Genomic DNA, 26286 nt, shown 5'->3' on the forward strand with positions numbered 1-26286 from the left:
TCTGTGTGTTTTCTGTAGGTGAGCAGCTGCGAGAAGTTTGGCTACGGGGTGATGGTGACACAGGTGGCAGCAACTGCTCCGGGAGTTGTGGCTCTGCACAGTTCAGGTACTATTGCAGTTATTTGGACACAACAAACACTTGTCAGCTGTGATGCTTAAGGCTTATATTATAAGTTGTTGTTGTTGTTTTTGTGTTGTCGGTATAAAGGAGACTTAAGGCAGCTTAGGGAGAAATGTATTTGTCAAACCGTTTTTGTTTGGGTAAGAAAGAGTAAGAAGAGGCGTTCTTTTTTGATAAATGGATTCACATATCAGTTGTATACTGATACTAGGTTTATCCATATGCAAAAGGCTCCAGGAAATACCGTACTCTTGTCAAAAGAGGTCAAAAAATGAAGCTAGTGAACAAATATTTTAATCCTGCATTCTTTCTATTGGCTAGAAGGGGCGACTCAACTGGTTATGGGAAAAGAAGTCTGATTACTTATCAGCCCTTCGCTTATAACAGCACCGCTGCGTTCTGAAACCTATTCTCTCCTATGACTTTACCCACGCAAGAACAGTTCCCTGCTGTGTTGAGCAGCGCTGGCTGTGGAGCACTCATGTGTTCCATGATGTGACATATGTTTGTGCCATCGATAAAAAGGCAGACTGACAGAAAGAAGGATGACCTCAAAAAGTGATATAGTCCAGACAGAGCTTACAAATGATGGGCCATTTGCTAAACCTGCAGCACACACTGCTTTCTATTAAATACTGCACGTGCAAAGTATGTATAATATGTGCTTGTCCAATAGATATGCTGTCTTAGCAGCTATTTACAATGTTACATAAGAAACAAATGTGGGATCCAACCACCATGCTACTAAAGAGACACTGTGCGTTTCCCCTCCAAAGCAAACCCTCCACTTCAGTGATGGAGTCATGCAATTATTCTACTGGGGTGAAGACAGTTTAATTACAGCATCACTGCAATAACAGTATCCATCCAAAAAAAAAAAAACATCAAATAAAATTTTAATTATTTCTAAATAAGAAATTCGTGATAAAACAGTTTTCCAATTAACCACTACATAACAGTAGTGTCTAGTTCTTATTTGGTAGGAAATGTCCACCAGTGCTGTAACGTTTTCAAAAATAATAGTAAAAGAAAAAAAGCATTTTGATGAAAAACTAAACCAGCGTGACCTACTGTACAAGTTTGTTTAGGCTGCTTTTGCAGCAGTGCTCTTTATAAAGTCTCCAGGGTGTGATAGTAATAAATCATCTGTGAATGAAACCTTTTACACGTTTAAAATCACTTTGTCTGCCATAGGCAAGAAATCTGTTCCTATAAATACACCGTTTAATTATGTGTTCGCATTGCAACTGCTGCTCTGCCAGAAGTGTAGGTAGAGCAAAGTCAACCTATACATTATACATATCCTCATATTTGAACATTCAATATCAATATATTTTCCACATATTGTGAATATAACGCTGAGTCCTGCCTGACAGCACATTCCCATGAGTGTGCAGAGAGGGAGAAACACGCAAACACCGTGACGAGACAAGAGCACGGGCAGTGTGATGTTACTTCACCTCTAGATGGCACTATTGCACAACCTACAACCTTCTGCATCGTTTCACTGGAATGGATGACAAGTACAGTGCAAAAACAATAACAGGAACAAACTGAGTCCGATATGATATACATATTTATGCCAAAAAAAAATGCCCGTTTGATCTTGTGTTTCCATGTAGGAACAGGGAAAAATGTCTATATTGTGTTGTCTGGTTCACCTCGGCAGAGTTCTATGGCTTTGGCAGGAGGGTTGAGAGGAAACAGAAAGGGCCTTTACCGCCTGCACCTGGCATGTTTGTGATGAAGCAGCTGCCTCTACTCCTGCTGAGCCTCCTCCCTGTACCTCTGAACCCGAGTGAGCAGAGAGCACCGACGGTCATGCACACACACAGATACTGTACACTTCAACAGACACTGGAGATACAAATGATGGGCCATTTGCTAAACCTGCAGCACACACTGCTTTCTATGTGAAAGAACCATTCTGTGAGAAAAACTCTACTGCTCATTTGATCTATGACCTCTGAAAAACAGTTCATGATTTCCATTACTATTCAATTATAAAAAAAAAAAAGTACATTCCCTGGGTTATACAGCACTGATATGCAAAGCTTAATTGTATATCTGTAACTCTAGAACTGCAGTATTTATAGTTTTCTTAGTTTAATATTTCAATTTCATATTCTTCTTCTAAGTATAAAATCCCTTTTGTTATATTTGTCTCATTAATTTAACTGAAATACACTGAAAATTGCTCACAAATTAAGGTTTATGTGTCAATACAAATGCAGGTTTTATTGCTGGGAGCTTCCCGTGATGCACTGACTATTTCTTCTTCCATGACACTAATGTTTTGTCTTTGCTTCATCATTTATGTACTGTACTGTATCCCCAGTTTTCCAGCGAGGGCTGCGTACATTTTGATTGCATTAACGTTTTTATCCAGCCTTTATGTGCAAGCTTGAGCTGCAAAATTCAAATGTAGTTACTGACAGGCCAAAGTGCAACAGGGAAGAGATTAAATGGGATCAAAGGGAGTGGCATTATAAATTCCTTCCTTCCTGAGATTCAAATCCTCCAATCAAAACGGTGCCAGCAATGCAAAGACAGATTTCTTTAAAAGATTGGACACAATAACAAAGTCAGTCGTTTATTTATTAAAGCACTGTTAATAATTTTAGTTGCTGCTATTTCAAATAAATGTTTGGTACAACAAATTTCTCCGTGTTCTGTCTCAGGCTTTATTCGGGCCCTGGTACTAGAGCTATGGTCTGTTCTTGAGTGCAGCAGTGACGACATCAGAGTGGTCCGTCCCAAACCAACTCCCATTGACCCCACAGATAGGAGTTGCATTAAGGTATTGTATGTATGTGCGTGCGTGTGTGTGTGAGAGAGAGGGAGAAGGAGAAACTTCCTGGAGCCCACAATGCCCCAATTTTTAGATATCTACATAATAGTACAGACACAGATCTCTTAGAAGTTTTGCTTTTCCATCATGTTTTTAGCTCACTGGTTACAAAGGTGTTTAAATTGATTAAAATTAAATTGATTCCAATTATTATTAACCCAGGACTCAGAATAGTGGTCCATGTGTTGCTGTGATACCAGCAGCCATGTAGAAAATTCACTTGTGAATATTCATATTTAAGAAACTGGCAATAGTGATTTTGTTAACAAGAAAGGCTTTTTGCTGATTGGTTTATGGGTGTCTGGGCAAATAAGCCTTACTTTCATAAGACTGCATTTTTAGTTATGTTTTTGGCAGAATTTCTCTCAGGAAAGCTTCAACAAGCTCCAGCGTGAGCCTGTCTGTGTGTGTCTGATGCTTGGCCTCTGACAGCAGCCAAGTCATCTCTCTCAGAGAGACTAGCCAAGTGAATACGGACAGCCAGTGATGTGTAAACTGTGTCCTGCCACAGGCGACTTTAAAGTCTGCCTTATCAGTGGGTTATACATATATGCTGAGGTCAAAGGAAAACTAAATATACACACACCAGCACTTTGGTGAATTAACTCGAGTCTTTGCTTTAATCTGTGCTAAGTACAGTAGGAGGTTTGGTAGTACATATGAAGATAAGTTCACACATGCACAGAAACATCAGAAGACACATGAAAGTATAGATATTTCTATTTTAGAAAAAAAAATCCATCGTATCTTGTTTTTTTCTTTACGTTTCTTTGAAGCTGTTTAATATAATCTAAGTTGTAGCTCGTTTGTGCAAGTGTCTCTCTTTTTTTCCTTTGATGCTTTTGATGATATGTTTTCCCTGTTCTACCAGACCCAGTGAAAAATGCAGGGAGCTTTCCTGTAGTTTAATATTCTTCAGGCTGCAATAGGTTTCTGCTCAACCACTCTGCTCAGAATATATGTCTTATTCAGTTTTGAGAGTGTGGTAAACCATGTTTTACCTTTGCAATCATAAATTCTTTTTACATTTTGTTTTGCTTTGAATACTACAGATATTATTTGTCATATTATCGGTAGTGTTTGTAGTTGAATAGTGTTATATTATTATTATGTGTTAGGATTTGATCAATCCATGACGTGCACAAATGCATTCACAATGGTCTTTAAAAGCAAATACATTTTTTCTCTCTAACAGCTGCTGTATTTACTTTCCTCTTCAGTCCTTCCTGTACTTGGTCAACCTCCTCTCCTCTTCCCAGTCGGTGTGGCAACTGCTGGGCCGACAGTCTTTGGCCAACAAAAGCGAATACACCCTGAGGGAGATGCCAACCTCCATACCTGTAAGTGTTTTTCTTCTTCTTCTTTTCCACACACTGCAGGTTTTTTTTGTCATCCATCTGAGGGCATGTTTGCACTTTTTATTTGGCCTCCAAACACCACCCACCCATTTGTTTTACTTCAAACGCATTCAAATAAACCCTCTCACACTGAGACTGATATACGTTCTCCACCTTACCCATTGTAAATTTCCACACAGTTTTCGTTTTGCACCCTATCCGGTGCATTCTTGTTCAAAGCCTCTCATTTTACTCCACAGGATTTGATTGACAGACTGATTGCCGTGAATTCGGATGGGAAGATTCATTCTCTCTTCCACTACGAAGAGAGTCACACATTCGGCCTAAGGTGGGATTCATTTTTTTTTTCATATTACTTAACATCAGTGGGGAAGTAGACGATATCAGATTATCACCTGGTGACTGCACACACACTTCAGCCTCTGGCAATAGGAGACTGGCATGGTGACGTAATCGGCCTTAAAATGCGGCCTTTAAGGCTGCAGACCCTGAATTGGGATACAGCCTCTGAATCGCTGCATCTTGTAGCTGTGTCGTCTTAAATTGGTCATGTGATTTTGACGCGCCGGCGCGTCCGGCAACCCCAGAGGTTTAACTTAATATTTAAGTGTCTCTTGGTTTTAGACTAGTTGTTTAGTCTAATTTGATGTTTTAAACCAGAAAAGGAAGAAGAGGGCTTAGAATTACAGGTAAGAACCTCAGTGGTATGTGATAAACTGTAAATGTAAAGCTTACAGGTCAGTCCTCATGTTTTTAAATCAGATTTTGAGTCTGTACATGGCACATTATGCTTTTGCATGTTGTGAAATGTGCTGCAAAACAAACTGAGGTAAACTAACTGGTTTACTGTGATGGATTTAAAGTGTGTGTGACTGGTGCGCAGTGGCTGTGGTGCTCACGGTCAGAGTTCAGTCACAAAGAGGGTAACAGAGATGAATTTAAAGTTAAGGTGATGGTGCTTAGATTCATTCACAGACTGAAACCTTCACACCAACTTTATCCTGTGTCTCTTAGTTTTAGACTAGTTGTTTAGTCTATTTTGATGTTTTAAACCATATCACAGGGTTTTTACTCCACCATTTACGGGGTTTTAACAAGCAAACAAAAGACAGATCGTGATGTTTGAAAATGTTTTGGAAATATTCTTTAAAGATTAGATGTAAAATACGCAGAGGATAAATTCAATTGGTTTATTAGTTTATTACATAAGTTGAAAAAAAGTTAAACAAGTAAATAAAGAAACAACATAAAAGAAAAGTAAACAAAACAAATCGGTAAATAAAGGAAAATGGTAATAAGAAGGGAAAAAAAAAGAAAAGAGAAAACCCCAACAATCCCCTCTGAGCAAGCATCAGGCGACAGTGGGGAAGAAAAACTGCCTTTAAACGGGCAGAAACTTCCGGCAGAACCAGGCTCACGAGGGGCAGTCAACTGCCGGGACTGGTTGGGGTGAAAAAAGATGAAGGAGAGAGGGAAGAAGTGTTAGGAGAGAAGGGGAGAGGAGAGGTGAAAATTAAGATGGAACAGAGGTGGAGGGAGACGAGGTGACGTCAGCAGTAGAAAAAATAGAAAAAGTAGAAAAAGCAGGAGTGTCCCTCCTCCAGAAGAAGCGGAAACGTTTTTTCTTCTTTTCCATGAGCTTTTCCACGACCACTTTTTTCTCTAGGATGAGGGTTCTCAACTGATCGGTTGTTTCTTCAACTTCCTTCTCAAGTTTCTGGCATCTTTGCTCCATTTCTTTTAATAGATTGCACTTGTCTGTATTTTGCTGTTGTTTTTCCTTGTGCATCTTTTCTAACTGCTCATTTCTTCTTGTGATTTCTTGAAGCTTACGCTGCAGGTCTTCATTTATTTTCTCTTGTTGCTGCTTTTGTGCAAGCATTTCAGCGTTTTCACACTTCAAGTTGTCTGAGTCCTGGAGAATACGTTTTTTTTCTTCTTCCTGTTGCTCTTTCTCTTGAAGAAGCTCTTTTTTTTTGCACTCTGTTTCATCCAGCCTGACTTTCAGCACTTCGTATTTTTTCTTTATGCCTTTGAGTTGGTCCTGCATTTGTGTGACCCCTTCCTTTTTCTGTCCGAGGATTTGTGCAGTTTGTTCCATAGCTTCATCAAGCGTTCCTTGGAGCGCCTGATTCTTTTGCTCCATGTTTTGGAGATCCCTTTGCATCTCCCCAATAGTAGCATTCGCGCGTTGAAGCTGGGCAGACGTTTCTTTTAATTCAGCACTCTTTGTCTTGTTTTCCTTCATCAGGAACAAAATCTTCTGTCGTGCTTCACCAAACTTTCCTTCCCAGGCCTCACTAATAATTTTTGTGTAAGGCTGGCGTTGCTGTTGTTTTTCCAGCTCTTGATTTCGTGCTTCCAATTGTCTGCACTTCTCCTCCAGTTGAAGCTTCTCTTCTTCAATTTGTTTAATTTTTGCATGTAGGTCGGAGTTTTCCTGTAATGTCCTTTGGACTGATGAGGCACCAATGGATCGTGTCATATCAGGCTTCCCTCTTGAAGTGAGTGGCTGGCCAGACCTCGAAGGAGAGGCAGCAAGATTGTTTATTCTTTGTTGGCATTTTCGTGGATACATTTTTAATCCTGTGCACAGTGACTCTGAAGAGGTTTACAAATACTTTCAAATATAGCTCTGGTCGAACGTTTGAAGGCTGCGAACAAACTGACTAAAACTTGCTGCTCCTGACCCCTATTTATAGAAAAGGCTCAAAGGCATGTGCTTGTGACATCATCACATGTCCTTGTGACATCATCACATGTCCTTGTGACATCATCACTCTTCATGAATCAGATTGTCACATGACATTTTAGAATGCGCCCCCTGCCGCCATCACAGTAGGCCAGACAAAGGATACAGCTTCAGCTATGGTGGTACGTGTGTAGTCGGTTGCAATGTTAGATCTCACGATCGTGAAGGCAAGAAACTGGATTAATCTTTTAATCGTTTTCCATCCTGGCGGCAACGTGAGGGATCCCATGTATCCGATATCACCAAACAAAGACGCCAGGCATGGATTGCAGCGGTGAGACGAGCGGATATCGAGTTCCGTGCAATCCCCAGCTTTTTGTTGGTTTGCTCGCGGCATTTTCTCTCCGGTGAGTTCTAAAGTAATTCATATCACTATCCGATTGTTGAGTCTGACGTCACTAGCCGTGTCTGGGCCTAAACTCTGCTGCAGGTCCATATATCAAATGATCACTGTGGCATTACTGAGAGTTAAAACACTGTCTTAAGTCTTTCATCTTTAATAAAATTATCAGCGTTCTGCTCTACCAGGTGTAACAACTGAGTTAAACATCCAGGCATCCATGACAATGGAATTTATGACATATGAGTTAGAAGTTAGCAGCAAGTTAGCTCGCTAGCTTCTATCTAAATACAATATAGCATGTCCTGACTGCGGGGTTTTGGAAACAAATTAAAACGTACAGCTTTCTTATCACTTCCAACATAAATGAAGACAGAAAACTAAACAGCAGTGACAGTGGCTGCAAATTTTACCAGGGTTTTAGTCAAATGCCCCCCTGTGATTTTACCTGCACCCTGCGATTTGATTTTTAGTTATTTTAACAGCAAACTGAAGAAAAGCCTTGACTCCGTTGCTCCACTCACCACCAAAAAGATTAACGTAAAACATGCATCACCCTGGAGAAACGAAGAAGTCAAAAAACTCAAAAGAAATTGCAGGGCAGCAGAAAGGAGATGGAGGAAAAATAAAAATAATATCAACCATCAAATATTTTCCGAGCAATTTAAAATGTACAATAATACATTAAGGAAGTCAAGAAATTCATACTTCGCCAAAATAATCAGTATTAACAAAAATAATCCCAAGGTCCTCTTTTCCACCATAGATCATTTATTTAACCCTGATTTTAACAGCTCCCAAAGAACCCCCACAGACTCGCTCTGTGAGCAGTTTGCAGACCACTTCAGGGGAAAGATCAGCGCCATCAGATCTGATATTTTATCTAATCGCGATATGATTGTAAACACATCTGAGGGCTCGATTGTACCTGAGGAGACACTGGACAGCTTTGTCCTGGTTAATGCTGAGAACTTTCAGAAGGTTTTCTCCACAGTGAGACCCACCACATGTCTTTTAGATCCAATCCCCTCTTCACTCTTTAAAACACTTTATGGATTTTTTGAGGCTGAGCTTTTATACATGATGAATTGCTCTCTTCAGTTGGGTGTCTTCCCTGCTGCCTTTAAAACGGCGGTGGTGAGGCCCCTTCTGAAGAAGAGCAATTTGGATTGTAATGATTTTAATAACTACAGACCTGTATCCAACTTACCATTTTTAAGTAAAGTCTTAGAAAAACTTGTTTTTACTCAGATTACTGATTTTCTCAATGATAGACAGATCCTGGAGATATTCCAGTCTGGATTTAGGGTGAACCACAGCACAGAGACGGCTCTCCTAAAGGTTTTAAATGATCTTAGATGTAACTGGGACGCCCAAAAGCTCTCAGTCCTGGTGCTGCTGGATCTAAGCGCAGCCTTTGATACAGTAGACCACGCTATTCTTTTAAACAGACTAAAACACATGGTGGGCCTCTCTGGTGCTGTACACAACTGGTTCACTTCCTGTCTCTCTGACAGATCTTTTATGGTGAGTATGGATACATGCTCCTCTAAGATCCATAAAATGACATGTGGTGTGCCTCAAGGGTCGGTTCTAGGCCCTGTACTTTTTAATTTGTATATGTTGCCTCTCGGCAGTGTCATCAGGAGGCATGGAGTGAACTTCCACAGTTACGCTGATGACACGCAGCTGTACATCTCCGTGTCTCCTGATGACACCAGACCAATGGATGCCCTTTTTAACTGTATCTTGGATATAAGATCTTGGATGGCAGAAAACTTTTTACAGCTTAACCAGGACAAAACTGAAGTTTTAATTGTCGGTCCTGAAGCTCAGAGAGAGAAACTCTTGTCTAAATTAGAGGCATTTTCACTATGTCCTTCGCTACAAGTGAAAAACCTGGGTGTTATTTTTGACTCTGAGCTTGGTTTTATCCCACATGTTAAACATGTAACCAAAATTGGATTTTATCATCTAAAAAATATAGCCAGAGTCCGCCCTATTCTCTCTCGGGCCAACACGGAGATGCTGATGCATGCTTTTATTGCCAGTCGCATTGATTACTGTAATGCCCTGCTCTCTGGTCTTCCTAAGAAGAATATTTCAACTTTACAACTCTTGCAAAACTCGGCAGCTCGTGTGCTGACGAAGACCAGAGGGCGGGCCCACATTACACCGGTTTTAGAATCGCTGCATTGGCTCCCCGTGTGTTTCAGGATCGATTTTAAAGTTCTTTTATTGGTTTTTAAATGTCTTAATGGTCTTGGGCCTTCTTATCTCTCAGATCTGCTTTTACCATACGAACCCTCGCGGACCCTGAGGTCCTCTGGTACTGGCCTTTTGATTGTCCCTAAAGTCAGGACACATACTCACGGAGAGGCAGCTTTTCAGTGGTATGGTCCTCGTCTGTGGAACAGCCTGCCGGAGGAGCTCAGGGCCGCAGAGAACGTACATGTTTTTAAGAACAGGCTCAAGACCCACCTTTTTAATTTAGCTTTTACTTAGCGTTTATTTATTTTTTATGCTTATTTATTCTATCCTGTTATTCTATTATTAATTTAGGATTTACCTAATATTTTTTGATTTTATTCTTATTCATTTTTTAATCTTCTTACTCTATTTATATTTATATTTATATTGTATCCTGTTCTTATTTATTTTATCATTTTACCCTGTATATATCGTATTGCGTCATATCTCCAGTGTTTCCTCGGAGGGCGCTCTCTGCACCGGGGCTGTTATTGACCGTGGCTGCTGGTCTCTGGGGTCCTCTCAGCCTGGTTGGGGGGCTCCTTGGCCTCCCTCCGGCTGTGTGCCCAGCCCGGAGGCTGCGGTCTGTGACCGGCTCCCGGTGCAGACGGCTCTCTGTTATAATGTTTCCTCACTTGGCTCATGCGAGCCCAGCCCAATTTTTACTCTTTAAGTGTGCGCGTGTGTGTATGTGTGTGTGTGGGTGGGGGTGGGGGGATATATGTGTATTGAGAGTGTGGGGAGTGAGTTGGAGGGTGGGGTGGGCTGCTTTTAACTATGTAAAGCACTTTGTGCTACATTTTTTCTGTATGAAAAGTGCTTTATAAATAAAGCTTGATTGATTGATTTGTAGGGTTACTGAAGTTGGGCTAGCTGGTATATAATGATGTGCTACGTGACCGCTAGTAACACAGCTATGTTAGCACAATATAAACACGCTAACTTTTTTTCCACTCGATAAAAGTTAACGTGAGTGTTCTCGGTGGTCAGGAACAAATGTAATCGCATGGCAGGATGCTGTAAAAGGACCAAACCAAAAGGCTTTTAGTGGGTTTTTTTTTCAATGCGCTGCGGTCATAGATAATGAGATAAAACATGCTAATGTGTGATGCTGCAGAACCACGTCATGTCGACTGAGTAGCTTTTGATTTGGCATTATTGCAGGCAAACCAGCATATGAAATGGATGTAACAAATCCAGACTGGGCACCAACACTGCACATGGGGCACGACGACAAACCTGTGTCAGACTCGGACCGGCACGCAAGGCGTATGCAACGGAAGCGAAAAAGAGCACCCATTGCAGGTAAACACCCCCCTCTGAAAACATACTAAATTGCTCTTATGGTACACTAATCCGCACATAACTTAAAGATGAATCACACACCTGTCATTGGAATATTGGTGTACATTAACCTTAAGTCTATGCACTATTTTTTATCTTACAGGCTTGATGATCGATGAAGGTCTGACAGAAGAACAACAACCATGTCATGGAGGCAGTGGACAGCAGTTGTGTTGGACAAGTGGAGGTTGACGTACCAGCTGCAAATGTGGACAGTGGTGATGGGAGTGACAGCGTCACGGAAGCTGAAGGGCAGACGAAGGACTGTGTGTGCAGTCAACAGGGCAGAGCAGAAATAAACCGGCTGTTGGAGGAGAACAGACTGCTTCGAGCACAGTTGCAAAAGACAGAGCTGAATGAAACTTTCTTAAAGGACGATACCGAAAAAGTAAGATATTACACTGGACTATATTGTTATGCTGTCTTAATGTCCCTCTTCAACACTGTCAAAGATTTCCTGCCAATACCGAAGAAACTGACAGGTTTCCAAATGCTCTTACTCACACTAATGCGTCTGAGACTTGATCTTCCAGTCCAGCATCTTTGTCATCTATTCCATGTGTCGCACAAAACACTGTCTTCTGTCTTCACCGATACCATTGATGTTTTGTATGCCCACTTAGGAGCACTGGTGCACTGGCCTGAGAGGCACTGTCTGCAGGCGACAATGCCTCCACAGTTTACTGAAACTTTTGGAAAACGAGTAGCAATCATTGTTGACTGTTTTGAGATTCGAACAGAAAGACCATCTAATTTAAAGGCACGCGCACAAACATACTCTCATTACAAGGGTACACAGACCATAAAATACCTCATCGGGATTACACCCCATGGAGCTATTTCTTTCATTTCCAGGGGATGGGGGGTCGTGCATAGAGCAGGGCGATATGGCCAAAAATATTTATCACGATATATATTTGAAAATTTGCGATAACGATATAACCGACGATATAATTGATGCGAGACAAAATACAACTCCACAACATTACTAGCGCAAAAAGACAACCTTCCATTTATTTTCACTTAAACAAGAAGCTGGTTTTTATGTACATTAAAGCTTTATAAAAATGTAACAGTGCAAATGCAAATTCCTTGCTGAAAGTTTAACCAAAAGGCATTTCCAGTAGAAATGGGCTGACATATCCTGAGCATAACCATGTATAATATCCACTGAAGTTAAAAAGAGGTGCTTTGCAACATTAAACTGCAGTGTGCAGTACGCATTTTTCGGACCATAAGGTGCACGGGATTATAAGGCACATTAAGCGAAACAAAGCAGTCAGATAAATCAAACTTTATTAAACTCATTCTTCTTGCTTCCTCCACTTCTGTACCATTGATTCATTAATGTTGAATTCTCTGGCAGCTGCTCTATTCCCATGTTGTTGCAGTATATTAATGACTAACCTGGTATTGTGGATAGATTATCTCAGTTGTTCTCCTGACTGAAGTTTGGTCCGTTTACAGCATCCTGCCATGCGATTGCATTTGTCTCTAACCATGAAGAACCTTCACGTTAACTTTTATAAGTGGAAAAGTGTTAGTGTTCGTCCTCCAGCTTCACTGTTTATGTTATGCTAACATAGCTGTGTCGCTAGCGATCACGTAGCACATCATTATATACCAGCTAGCCCAACTTCAGTAACCCTACAAACGTCACTGCTGTTTAGTTTCCTGTCTTCATTTATGTTGGAAGTGATAGCAGAGCTGTACGTTTGATTTTTTTCAGAAATCTCTCAGTCAGAACATGCTATATCATGCTTAGGTAACTAGCGAAACTAGCGAGCTAACTTCCGCTAGCTTCCTGCTAACTTCTAACTCCATTAAATGTAATAACTTTTTGTTTTCATGGAAGTTAAACTTTATAGTTACACCTGGTAAAGCAGCAATGCTGATCGTTTTACTAAAGATGAAAGAATTTAGACAGTTTTTAACTCTCAGTGATGCTGCAGTGTTGTTTGACCTGAAGCATACGGAGTTTAGGACCCAGATTACTCCCAGATTTAAGAGCATCTTAGTCCGACAAATACGACAATAACGACGACCGCTTGCATGTTCTGCAAAAAAATGTGCTTTGTCGTGTATCTGACAGACAAACACCAAACCAGTTCCACATCACGGAAGTTGCACCATTTTTACAAACCAATTCTGGTTCATCTGTTTCACTCAACAATCGGCCATGTGCGTATGAAAACAAAGGCACTGCGCATGCGCGTTTTACTCCCATTCTATCGCGATATTTCATTTTCCTATCGTTGCCTAACATTATACCGGTATTACCGTGAATGGTATAATATGGCCCAGCCCTAGTCGTGCATCAGATAAACACATCATAGAGAGATGTGGCATTCTTCAAAAGCTGTTACCAGGGGACGTAGTATTGGCTGACAGAGGCTTTGACATCAGAGATGCTGTAGGAATGATGTGTGCGGAGGTCAAGATTCCAGCTTTCACAAAAGGCTACTGTCAACTTGATGCAAGGGACGTTGAACAAACGAGAGCAATTGCCCACCTGAGAATTCATGTTGAGCGAGTAATAGGTAGTTTGCGCAACAAGTTCAAAATGTTACACACAGTCTGATTACTCTTATCATGTGAGGCTGAAGACACAACACTTCTTGATAAGATCGTTAAGGTTTGCTGTGTTTTTGTTAATATGTGCCCCAGTGTTGTTGTCAAACCAGGGCCAAATGACACTTGCTCCTGTTGAGTATTCTTAAAGCTGTTCTTTTGGATGTACTGTACATTGTAAATAGTTGTACTTTGTGTGAAGTTGTTTTAATAAAACAAAAAAGAATAGTATATTTGTTTGTTTTTCTTTATTATAGATCTATTCACATGTACACAGCAATCACATAAAAATGAAATGCAAACTATTTACATCGCACCACACAGCTGTCATCAATCTTTAACCACAACATGAAACATTACAGGCTATTTAGAGCAGCACGTTGTTTCGAGAAGTATTTCCCAACAAGTTCAGGAAGGCACATTTTACGAAAGAAGTCTTGTGCTTTCTTTAAGCGCGGTTTCCAGAAATCCACAGCAGGGAAGACGCGAGTCACAGCAAGGTCTCTCTGTGTCCACACAACGAGGCCACAGTGGCTGGCGCCCGTAACAAAGACTCAGCGTCTCTGTTGTGTAAACACGCCAGTGATTGGGGTAATGTGGGTGACTGTGTAGTGTAGTTGGTGTAATAGTTTTCGACTCCACACAGTCACTGCTTTGCTGTGCTTCTGCAGCGTATCCAGTAATGGTGACAAATCCTCCAGCGTTGCAATAGGAAGCTGCTCTTAAGCGCAGAAAGAATTGTTTCCAGGGATTTCTATTTGTATCCAGCTTGGCGTGCAGGATCCTTTGTGTAATCTATGCTTACATATGTATTTTACACACAGACAATGTGAAAAATACAACACATTGCTATGGATTGATGCTGAAAGTGCTAATTGCACTAAAAAATTTAGCTGAAAAAAATAACACCAACTAAATAGATAAGCATGTCTGTTAACAAAAACCCCCAAACGCTTTACCCAACTGGGGTTTTTCAACTACCTCACTGACAGAATGAGCCCAGGTATTGCCAGTGCCACTGATGGAAATGAGCCACAGCAGCTCTTCAGCACCTACAAATGAGACCTGCCCACACCAACAAGCAAGAAGGGAGACCAGGTGGCGAGCATCGCCACACTTTCCAATCCAATAAACTACCATTGCAGTTAGTAGTAAGTGGTTGATTAGTGCAGCAACAACAAAAACACACTGAATGTCATTTTAAAATACACAAAATGTTTTATTTTACATTCTATCGAAGTTCCTGCTGGAAAGTGCTGTACTGTACAAGATGCTTCCCTCACCGCAAACTCAGGTTTACTGCTGGATAAATTTTATTTCCACATTAGTCAACTCAACAACCAAGACAGAGCACAATAGAGACAATAAGGGGGTGGCTGTAGCTCAGGCGGTAGAGCAGGTCATCTGCTGATCGGAAGATTGGTGGTTCGATTCCTGGCTTCCCCCAGTCTGCATGCCAAATATCCTTGGGCAAGATATTAACCCCAAATTGCTCTCCGATGCATCCATCGGAGTATGAATGTGTGTGAATGTTACTTAGAAAGCACCTAGAACAATGTGCTTGTGCGAATGGGTGTGAATGGGTGAATGCACAAGTTGTGTAAAGCGCTTTGAGTGCTCAGAAGAGTAGAAAAGCGCTATATAAGAACCAGTCCATTTACCAATATGTGCACTGGTCTAATGATGTTTATGGCTCCCAAAGTATCGAGTATTGAGGTCTATTGCACTGTTGACTATTTACAAAAGTATTGCACAAAAGGTATTGCACAGTGAGGTGAAGAGGCACTACAGCTTAGTTGTTCCCCCCTCCTTTGTCCTCCTGTTTCCCCTCCCTCTCCCCTCCAGAGAGGAGTTAAACAGTCTGATGGCGTGTGGGACAAAGGAGTTTTTAAGTCTGTTAGTTCTTGTCTTGGGGAGAAGCAACCTGTCACTGAACAGACTCTTCTGGTTGTTAATGGCCGTGTGCAGAGGATGCCTGGCATTGTCCATAATGTCCATCAGTTTCTTTAGTGTCCTTTTCTCTGCCACTGTCACCAGGGTGTCCAGCTTCATGCCGACCACAGAGCTAGCCTTCCTGATCAGTTTTTCCAGCCTGGATGAGTCCTTCTTTGCTGTGCTGCTCCCCCAGCACACCACAGCATAGCACTTTAAGAATCTAAAAGATAACAAAATCTGATAGGTAAAAATAACATTTTGAACCAACTAGGTGGTTCCCAAAAATCTGGCGTGCTGTGAGTCCTTAAAAAAATTGAGGAAACCGGAAAAGTAGCAGGACTAAATAACTCTGTACAGCAGATGAACTGTATCTGGAAATCATGTCCTTAAGATGTAGAAAAATATAAAGAAAAGCAAAGACTTGAAGTACCTGAGAGATGCACTGGCCCTTTAATGGATCCATCTGCTGTTTGCTGAAGCCTCATCAGAAACGGTCTCAGTGGAAGGCTGTCAGGAAGCCATTTTTAGTGAAGAGAAACAGGGAGAAAAGGCTGAGGTATGGTAAATTACACGAGAACTGGACTATATCAGTGGCAACAGGTCTTACAGCATTATGAATTCATATTTGACATTTTTGGTTCAAATAATTGTTGATATGACTCCAACAGAGGGTGTTTACATCCATCTGTAAAACACGATGAAGGCTCTGCCAGTGGTGTTGGGAATCTTGAGAAAGCTGATGGAAATATGAACCAGATATTAAGATTTTCATTAATCATGCAGTCCCAGCTGAAAAGCATCTAGTTGGAAAAGGCATATTTTTATTCATTACGACAATGATCCCAAACACACGGTGAATACAATAAACGTATACCTAGATCAGTCATGGATTGGCCTCCCCAGAGCCCAGACCTCAACATTTATTAAAGCAGTGTGTTCCGGAAAGAGAGAGTCCAGGCTATGTTCGATAGTAAAGGTGGCCATACCAAATATTGACTTTCAAGTACATTTTTGCCTTATGTACTGTATTTCCATTTATGTTTGCACGTTTCAGTGAATTGCTCTGCCTATTTCCCATTTTCCCAGCAGAATATAACGAAATGAGGATGCCTCAAGACTTTTGCAATATTGTATCAGAAGGAGAAAAAAGGTGACAAATGTCCCAGTTCTTCGTGGTTAATCTTGTTAATGTTGCCTTCTGTTTTCTAATGGTTTCCTGCCAAAAACCCTAAAAAAGTGTTCTCCAACCTCGTGAATTGAAAACACTGGATTTGTTATAGAATAACTTCTAATTAGCTATTATTTCACAGAGGAAATAAGATAATCGATAAAAGAAAAAAAGACGTGAAAAGGAGACAATAAAAGAAGCCCCTTCCTTTCCCACATGTGCTAAACTTAGAGCCAAAGCCTCACCCTGCCGCTTTCCGCTTCATTAGAGCTGTTTAAACAAAACAAGTTTAAAATAGGGTTTCTATCTGAAACAGCACATGCAGTTAAAAGGCCAATGTGGAAAATAAATCCTTGTGATTATAGTTGAACAGGAAGCAGCACTTGCTCTGCCTTTCAGCCCCATTGAACAAGACGTCAGCAGCTCTATGGAGGTAGTTTAGTCTTTTTTACAAATTCAAAATTAAATATGCGAGCACTCAAAAATTAAGGTTCACTGAGAAATGTCCTCATTTTTTAAAAAGAAAGGCATATTCCTTGTTATTTAATACAACATTCAATTGATCAGAAATGTTAGAAATCATGGTAAATGGGCTCATCAATACAAAATCATGATTGTCTTTTTAATTGTATAACTTTGTAGACTACTTTTCCCAAACCATCACTCTAGTGCTCCACTGGCACCTCGTATTACTTAATGCAAGTAGTTTACAGGTGTTGTGTCGTGTCTTTCTACAGATGTAGAAAGGTCAGCTACTCAAGAGACCTTCCCCAAATCTCCCTCATCTTCATCTTCGTCAACGAGGCTCTGTCGGTGATCCTGCGCTCAGTCCACTCAGCTGTCAATCACACACTTGCTCAAGGAGGTCATCCTGGTGGACGACAACAGCGATGACGGTCAGTATAGATTAAATATTTTCTTCAGCTAATACCAAATAAGAAGAGTGGCTTTTTCGCCCTCTGATTAGAAGATGGTTTATAGTGAGTGAAACACAGAATTTCCATCTAAAATCCACTGAGTCATCAGCAGGATTTCTACTGAAAGCAACAAAATACACATCAAATTGTCATTCAGCATCCCAGAAATAATTATCTTATACAATAAGTGTCATGTAACCTGAATATAATTATATAATTAAGTTTTATATTATTATAAAACTGAAACTAGTGAATAACCTTTGCACTGTCCTCTTCCTGCTGTGACAAAACAAATTTCCCACGTGTGGGACTAATAAAGGTTATCTTATCTTATCTTATCTTATCTTATCTTATCTTATCTTATCTTATCTTATCTTATCTTATCTTATCTTATCTTAAAAAGGTGGCGCGGTCGTTGATGCTCAGGAAGCAGTAGACCCCCGTTGGTGTTGTTTAGAGTGAGTTGGAGCTTAAAACAGCACCGCAGGGAGCTGAGTGAGAACTTTTATGTCATCTCTCTATTTGCATGTGTGCTTCTGTATTTCTTTATTTATCAACTGTGTTGTTGTGGTGATGAATTTGTATGTTTTTTATGTTTGTTTTCAGCTTTTGATAGTGTAGCAGTGACAATAGTTGGCATACATTAGTGGTTATTTAGGATAGGATGAGCTAATAAGCCATCATGTCTTTGTATTTTGCTAGGAAAATGGGAAATAGATGCAGCAGTTTACTGAAACTTGCAAACATAAGATGCCAGATGCATCTCTCAGGTTGTGTGTCAGTTTTGTGTTATTTCTTAAGGACACAACTTTCAAATTCTGTTCGTCTGCTGTAGATGTTTTTATTTAAGCTGCCAGTTCTTTTGTCCTCTACTTGTTTAGTTTCTTGACATATGTCAAGTTTTTGGCTAATAGCTCTTTGGTAATCACCTTGCTGGTGTGTTATCGTTGTCATTTTTTGTGCAGGAAACAAATTGTGTATTTGTGACAAGCTGCTGGTAATGTGCCAGTAACGAATTTGTCCCTTGAGTTAGGTGCCTTTATTATGTGTGAATGATTCATAGGAACAAACAAATAAAGGACTGCACTGAAAATTATAATAAAATGATGTCCAAAGAAAAATTTGAAGGAGCTTCAGAAAGCCTGAAGAACGTGAAATAAATTACAGAATTAAAAGACAGTTCGGTTCCTTGGAAGCAAAATGTAAAGACAAAATGTTCACACATGGCTCTATGCAACTAAATAAGAGCTTTAGGATTGTCTGAAAGTATTTGTTTGGGTTTTTGCTCGTAATTATCTGCTCCACTCTATGTTCACCTGTTCCTTATTACCCGGCTGCTCTAAAGTGATTTCTGCCAATCTTTGTCAGCTCATCTGTGAGCTTGTTTCACTCATGCGCTCTGCAACAGTCCCTCATGTTATTCTCTGCTTCACAGGTTTTTTACTCATTTTCCACCCCTTGGGCTTTGTTCTCCCAATATCAGCTTTATTTAAATAAGCTTTCTTTATGGTGGTTTTGCTGATTTTCTGTATTCATTTGGAAAAGCTTACAAACCTAACACAAATAATTGGGGTATAACCCTCAATCTCATTGGGCCTGTTTGAGTGCACATATGTCAATGAACTTAAAAAGGGCTAGTATGTGCACTTTGCTAAAGAAATGCTTTGATTATATATATATACAGTGAGTATATTTTCATAGGTACAGTGGGGCAAAAAAGTATTTAGTCAACCACCGATTGTGCAAGTTCCCCCACCTAAAATGATGACAGAGGTCAGTAATTTGCACCAGAGGTACACTTCAACTGTGAGAGACAGAATGTGAAAAAAAAATCTTAGACTCAGACCCTGTGACAAGGTCTGTGAAAACCACGTTTTTATGCCTGAAATACTACAGTACTACACTCCCACCAGATGAGCTCATGCAGCCTGTCACGAACCGGGACATACAACCATGACAAAACAGGAGATGCACACACAATTTATTGTGTTATTAATTTAGATCAACTGTGCTAATATAGTATACCAAAATGAAAACAATAACTCAAATTTCAGATATTTGAGGTTGTGCTGAAAATAATGGTGCCAAATAAGGCAAGAAAAACATATTTTAAAGGTGAAATATAGAGGTAAAATCAAAAATAGTCAAGAACGGCCAATTATACCCTGGACCACAGAGGGTTAAATTTGAAAACGGTTTAAAAAAAAACATCCCCATTCTAAAATGTCATGTGACAATCTGATTCATGAAGAGTGATGATGTCACAAGGACATGTGATGATGTCACAAGCACATGCCTTTGAGCCTTTGAAGTTTTTCTATAAATAGGGGTCAGGAGCAGCAAGTTTTAGTCAGTTTGTTCGCAGCCTTCAAACGTTCGACCAGAGCTATATTTGAAAGTATTTGTAAACCTCTGTAACATCACGCTCCAAAGCCCTGTGACGTTTCTGTGTTCTGTGACGTTGTCCCAAAGAAAGACCTTTAAATGCGATAAATAGCCTAAACGTTTTCGTTTATGACTAGTTTACCGTGTTATGACTGTGAACAGGGGGGAAGTCGCGCAAGAGAAATGTCGACCAAAACAATTGCAAGTAAGCCAAAGTCAGTTCCTAAAAGTCAACCCGCAGGTGTTTCCACCACCATCAGACCCTCCACTTCTGTAAGACCTCCATTAAGAATAACTGATGCAAAGAAAACCGCTCGGGTGGGAAAAACTCAGAATGGAAGACCGGCAGCTGTGAAACAGCCCCCGAAGAGGGATATGAAAAAGAATGTGGACAGTAAACTGGTCAGCTTAATTACAAATGAAATTGTATACAGTGGAGCGACTGTGTCATTTGATGACATCGCAGGGCAGGATCTGGCAAAGCAAGCACTTCAAGAAATTGTCATCCTTCCTGCCTTAAGACCTGATCTCTTTACTGGTCTGAGAGCTCCTGCACGTGGCTTGCTTTTATTTGGCCCACCAGGAAATGGGAAGACCATGCTCGCCAAAGCAGTTGCTGCAGAGTCTAATGCAACATTCTTCAACATCAGTGCTGCTAGTTTGACCTCCAAATATGTGGGAGAAGGCGAGAAGCTCGTACGAGCACTCTTTGCAGTTGCAAGAGAGAGACAGCCCTCAGTAATCTTCATCGATGAAGTGGACGGCTTGCTCTGTCAAAGGAGGGAGGGGGAGCACGACGCCTCTCGCCGTTTAAAAACTGAGTTCCTCATTGAGTTTGACGGGTTGCAGTCAGGAAAGGATGACAGAGTACTTGTAATGGGAGCAACGAACAGGCCCCAGGAGCTCGATGAAGCAATATTAAGGCGCTTTGCAAAAAGAGTATATGTGACCTTACCCGATGAGAAGACAAGATTTACGCTGCTGAAAAATCTTTTGGGAACGCACGGGAGTCCACTGAGCCAAGACGAACTGTCCTGTCTTGCAAAAGTGACTGAAGGATATTCAGGGAGCGATTTGACAGCATTAGCCAAAGATGCTGCACTTGGCCCAATAAGAGAGTTGGCACCAGAACAAGTCCGTGTTATAGCTGCTGCTGAGGTGCGCAACATTAAGATGAAAGACTTTGAGGATTCTCTGAAGCAAATCAAACCAACTGTTAGTCCAGCAACTCTTAACATGTACACCAAATAGAACAAAGATTTTGGTGGTCCTTCTTCAATAAATCCAAATCCAGTCAGGCTGGATGAAACAGAGTGCAAAAATAAAGAGCTTCTTCAAGAGAAAGAGCAACAGGAAAAAGAAAAAAAACGTATTCTCCAGGACTTGGAGAGAAGAAATCTACAACTGAACAAATTAATACAATGAAGGACAGAACACCTGAACTGGAAGGAGAAGTATTGGAAAAACGATGTTCAAAGATGCAGCGTAGGATCAATGAAATGGCGAAAAAACACTCAGAGGTCATTAATGAGATGTTGTTGAACTCAGACAACTTGAAGTGTGAAAACGCTGAAATGCTTGCACAAAAGCAGCAACAAGAGAAAATAAATGAAGACCTGCAGCGTAAGCTTCAAGAAATCACAAGAAGAAATGAGCAGTTAGAAAAGATGCACAAGGAAAAACAACAGCAAAATACAGACAAGTGCAATCTATTAAAAGAAATGGAGCAAAGATGCCAGAAACTTGAGAAGGAAGTTGAAGAAACAACCGATCAGTTGAGAACCCTCATCCTAGAGAAAAAAGTGGTCGTGGAAAAGCTCATGGAAAAGAAGAAAAAACGTTTCCGCTTCTTCTGGAGGAGGGACACTCCTGCTTTTTCTACTCTTTCTATTTTTTCTACTGCTGACGTCACCTCGTCTCCCTCCACCTCTGTTCCATCTTAATTTTCACCTCTCCTCTCCCCTTCTCTCCTAACACTTCTTCCCTCTCTCCTTCATCTTTTTTCACCCCAACCAGTCCCGGCAGTTGACTGCCCCTCGTGAGCCTGGTTCTGCCGGAAGTTTCTGCCCGTTTAAAGGCAGTTTTTCTTCCCCACTGTCGCCTAGTGCTTGCTCAGAGGGGATTGTTGGGGTTTTCTCTTTTCTTTTTTTTCCCCTTCTTATTACCATTTTCCTTTATTTACCGATTTGTTTTGTTTACTTTTCTTTTACGTTGTTTCTTTATTTACTTGTTTAACTTTTTTTCAACTTATGTAATAAACTAATAAACCAATTGAATTTATCCTCTGCGTATTTTACATCTAATCTTTAAAGAATATTTCCAAAACATTTTCAAACATCACGATCTGTCTTTTGTTTGCTTGTTAAAACCCCGTAAATGGTGAAGTAAAAACCCTGTGATATGGTTTAAAACATCAAAATAGACTAAACAACTAGTCTAAAACTAAGAGACACAGGATAAAGTTGGTGTGAAGGTTTCAGTCTGTGAATGAATCTAAGCACCATCACCTTAACTTTAAATTCATCTCTGTTACCCTCTTTGTGACTGAACTCTGACCGTGAGCACCACAGCCACTGCGCACCAGTCACACACACTTTAAATCCATCACAGTAAACCAGTTAGTTTACCTCAGTTTGTTTTGCAGCACATTTCACAACATGCAAAAGCATAATGTGCCATGTACAGACTCAAAATCTGATTTAAAAACATGAGGACTGACCTGTAAGCTTTACATTTACAGTTTATCACATACCACTGAGGTTCTTACCTGTAATTCTAAGCCCTCTTCTTCCTTTTCTGGTTTAAAACATCAAATTAGACTAAACAACTAGTCTAAAACCAAGAGACACTTAAATATTAAGTTAAACCTCTGGGGTTGCCGGACGCGCCGGCGCGTCAAAATCACATGACCAATTTAAGACGACACAGCTACAAGATGCAGCGATTCAGAGGCTGTATCCCAATTCAGGGTCTGCAGCCTTAAAGGCCGCATTTTAAGGCCGATTACGTCACCATGCCAGTCTCCTATTGCCAGAGGCTGAAGTGTGTGTGCAGTCACCAGGTGATAATCTGATATCGTCTACTTCCCCACTGATGTTAAGTAATATGAAAAAAATAATGAATCCCACCTTAGGCCGAATGTGTGACTCTCTTCGTAGTGGAAGAGAGAATGAATCTTCCCATCCGAATTCACGGCAATCAGTCTGTCAATCAAATCCTGTGGAGTAAAATGAGAGGCTTTGAACAAGAATGCACCGGATAGGGTGCAAAACGAAAACTGTGTGGAAATTTACAATGGGTAAGGTGGAGAACGTATATCAGTCTCAGTGTGAGAGGGTTTATTTGAATGCGTTTGAAGTAAAACAAATGGGTGGGTGGTGTTTGGAGGCCAAATAAAAAGTGCAAACATGCCCTCAGATGGATGACAAAAAAAAACTGCAGTGTGTGGAAAAGAAGAAGAAGAAAAACACTTACAGGTATGGAGGTTGGCATCTCCCTCAGGGTGTATTCGCTTTTGTTGGCCAAAGACTGTCGGCCCAGCAGTTGCCACACCGACTGGGAAGAGGAGAGGAGGTTGACCAAGTACAGGAAGGACTGAAGAGGAAAGTAAATACAGCAGCTGTTAGAGAGAAAAAATGTATTTGCTTTTAAAGACCATTGTGAATGCATTTGTGCACGTCATGGATTGATCAAATCCTAACACATAATAATAATATAACACTATTCAACTACAAACACTACCGATAATATGACAAATAATATCTGTAGTATTCAAAGCAAAACAAAATGTAAAAAGAATTTATGATTGCAAAGATAAAACATGGTTTACCACACTCTCAAAACTGAATAAGACATATATTCTGAGCAGAGTGGTTGAGCAGAAACCTATTGCAGCCTGAAGAATATTAAACTACAGGAAAGCTCCCTGCATTTTTCACTGGGTCTGGTAGAACAGGGAAAACATATCATCAAAAGCATCAAAGGAAAAAAAGAGAGACACTTGCACAAACGAGCTACAACTTAGATTATATTAAACAGCTTCAAAGAAACGTAAAGAAAAAAACAAGATACGATGGATTTTTTTTTCTAAAATAGAAATATCTATACTTTCATGTGTCTTCTGATGTTTCTGTGCATGTGTGAACTTATCTTCATATGTACTACCAAACCTCCTACTGTACTTAGCACAGATTAAAGCAAAGACTCGAGTTAATTCACCAAAGTGCTGGTGTGTGTATATTTAGTTTTCCTTTGACCTCAGCATATATGTATAACCCACTGATAAGGCAGACTTTAAAGTCGCCTGTGGCAGGACACAGTTTACACATCACTGGCTGTCCGTATTCACTTGGCTAGTCTCTCTGAGAGAGATGACTTGGCTGCTGTCAGAGGCCAAGCATCAGACACACACAGACAGGCTCACGCTGGAGCTTGTTGAAGCTTTCCTGAGAGAAATTCTGCCAAAAACATAACTAAAAATGCAGTCTTATGAAAGTAAGGCTTATTTGCCCAGACACCCATAAACCAATCAGCAAAAAGCCTTTCTTGTTAACAAAATCACTATTGCCAGTTTCTTAAATATGAATATTCACAAGTGAATTTTCTACATGGCTGCTGGTATCACAGCAACACATGGACCACTATTCTGAGTCCTGGGTTAATAATAATTGGAATCAATTTAATTTTAATCAATTTAAACACCTTTGTAACCAGTGAGCTAAAAACATGATGGAAAAGCAAAACTTCTAAGAGATCTGTGTCTGTACTATTATGTAGATATCTAAAAATTGGGGCATTGTGGGCTCCAGGAAGTTTCTCCTTCTCCCTCTCTCTCTCACACACACACGCACGCACATACATACAATACCTTAATGCAACTCCTATCTGTGGGGTCAATGGGAGTTGGTTTGGGACGGACCACTCTGATGTCGTCACTGCTGCACTCAAGAACAGACCATAGCTCTAGTACCAGGGCCCGAATAAAGCCTGAGACAGAACACGGAGAAATTTGTTGTACCAAACATTTATTTGAAATAGCAGCAACTAAAATTATTAACAGTGCTTTAATAAATAAACGACTGACTTTGTTATTGTGTGCAATCTTTTAAAGAAATCTGTCTTTGCATTGCTGGCACCGTTTTGATTGGAGGATTTGAATCTCAGGAAGGAAGGAATTTATAATGCCACTCCCTTTGATCCCATTTAATCTCTTCCCTGTTGCACTTTGGCCTGTCAGTAACTACATTTGAATTTTGCAGCTCAAGCTTGCACATAAAGGCTGGATAATAAAAACGTTAATGCAATCAAAATGTACGCAGCCCTCGCTGGAAAACTGGGGATACAGTACAGTACATAAATGATGAAGCAAAGACAAAACATTAGTGTCATGGAAGAAGAAATAGTCAGTGCATCACGGGAAGCTCCCAGCAATAAAACCTGCATTTGTATTGACACATAAACCTTAATTTGTGAGCAATTTTCAGTGTATTTCAGTTAAATTAACGAGACAAATATAACAAAAGGGATTTTATACTTAGAAGAAGAATATGAAATTGAAATATTAAACTAAGAAAACTATAAATACTGCAGTTCTAGAGTTACAGATATACAATTAAGCTTTGCATATCAGTGCTGTATAACCCAGGGAATGTACTTTTTTTTTTTTTATAATTGAATAGTAATGGAAATCATGAACTGTTTTTCAGAGGTCATAGATCAAATGAGCAGTAGAGTTTTTCTCACAGAATGGTTCTTTCACATAGAAAGCAGTGTGTGCTGCAGGTTTAGCAAATGGCCCATCATTTGTAAGCTCTGTCTGGACTATATCACTTTTTGAGGTCATCCTTCTTTCTGTCAGTCTGCCTTTTTATCGATGGCACAAACATATGTCACATCATGGAACACATGAGTGCTCCACAGCCAGCGCTGCTCAACACAGCAGGGAACTGTTCTTGCGTGGGTAAAGTCATAGGAGAGAATAGGTTTCAGAACGCAGCGGTGCTGTTATAAGCGAAGGGCTGATAAGTAATCAGACTTCTTTTCCCATAACCAGTTGAGTCGCCCCTTCTAGCCAATAGAAAGAATGCAGGATTAAAATATTTGTTCACTAGCTTCATTTTTTGACCTCTTTTGACAAGAGTACGGTATTTCCTGGAGCCTTTTGCATATGGATAAACCTAGTATCAGTATACAACTGATATGTGAATCCATTTATCAAAAAAGAACGCCTCTTCTTACTCTTTCTTACCCAAACAAAAACGGTTTGACAAATACATTTCTCCCTAAGCTGCCTTA

The 26286-nt window shown here is 40.3% G+C and overlaps 3 protein-coding genes and 1 long non-coding RNA gene across 12 annotated transcripts in view; 2 read left to right on the plus strand and 2 right to left on the minus strand.

Moving 5' to 3' along the window:
• Positions 1-26286, plus strand: part of LOC309688232 (protein broad-minded-like) — an 85725-nt gene that overhangs the window by 38839 nt on the left and 20600 nt on the right. For 2 of the 6 annotated variants that reach the window (XR_014270999.1, XR_014271000.1), the window contains exons 5-12: positions 19-106; positions 1791-1919; positions 2803-2921; positions 4193-4312; positions 4570-4658; positions 6759-7429; positions 10837-10977; positions 11120-11158. Coding sequence is in view for 1 of the 6 variants with exons in the window: in XM_082503816.1 (XP_082359942.1) it covers positions 52-106; positions 1791-1919; positions 2803-2921; positions 4193-4312; positions 4570-4658; positions 17428-17584 (669 nt within the window). In the remaining 5 variants the exon portion in view is untranslated. Of the gene's footprint in view, positions 1-18; positions 107-1497; positions 1920-2802; positions 2922-4192; positions 4313-4569; positions 4659-6758; positions 7430-10836; positions 10978-11119; positions 11159-17427; positions 17587-18010; positions 18739-26286 lie in introns of those variants that run through there. The other 4 variants (XR_014271001.1, XR_014271002.1, XM_082503816.1 and 1 more) reach the window with 4 other exon arrangements.
• LOC309688243 lies at positions 14786-17419 on the minus strand. Its single transcript, XR_014271014.1, has 2 exons — positions 15953-17419; positions 14786-15742 (listed from the first exon to the last, which is right to left on the minus strand). It is a non-coding gene; the product is annotated as an uncharacterized lncRNA (long non-coding RNA).
• Positions 17499-26286, minus strand: part of LOC309688238 (protein broad-minded-like) — a 60464-nt gene continuing 51676 nt past the window's right edge. For 2 of the 4 annotated variants that reach the window (XM_082503843.1, XM_082503844.1), the window contains 3 exons: positions 24860-24978; positions 23467-23586; positions 21446-23209 (listed from right to left, as the gene is read on the minus strand). In XM_082503843.1, the coding sequence (XP_082359969.1) occupies positions 23072-23209; positions 23467-23586; positions 24860-24978 (377 nt within the window). In that variant the 3' untranslated portion in view covers positions 21446-23071. Of the gene's footprint in view, positions 17562-21445; positions 23210-23466; positions 23587-24859; positions 24979-26286 lie in introns of those variants that run through there. The other 2 variants (XM_082503845.1, XR_014271004.1) reach the window with 2 other exon arrangements.
• On the plus strand, positions 19387-21449 carry LOC309688228 (spastin-like). Its single transcript, XM_082503809.1, has one exon. It carries the CDS (start codon positions 20122-20124, stop codon positions 21241-21243), a length of 1122 nt encoding a protein of 373 aa, XP_082359935.1. The 5' UTR covers positions 19387-20121; the 3' UTR covers positions 21244-21449.

The sequence above is a fragment of the Aulonocara stuartgranti genome (genome assembly GCF_965226115.1).
Source record: "Aulonocara stuartgranti genome assembly, chromosome: 14".
NCBI classification, from domain to species: Eukaryota; Metazoa; Chordata; class Actinopteri; order Cichliformes; family Cichlidae; genus Aulonocara; species Aulonocara stuartgranti.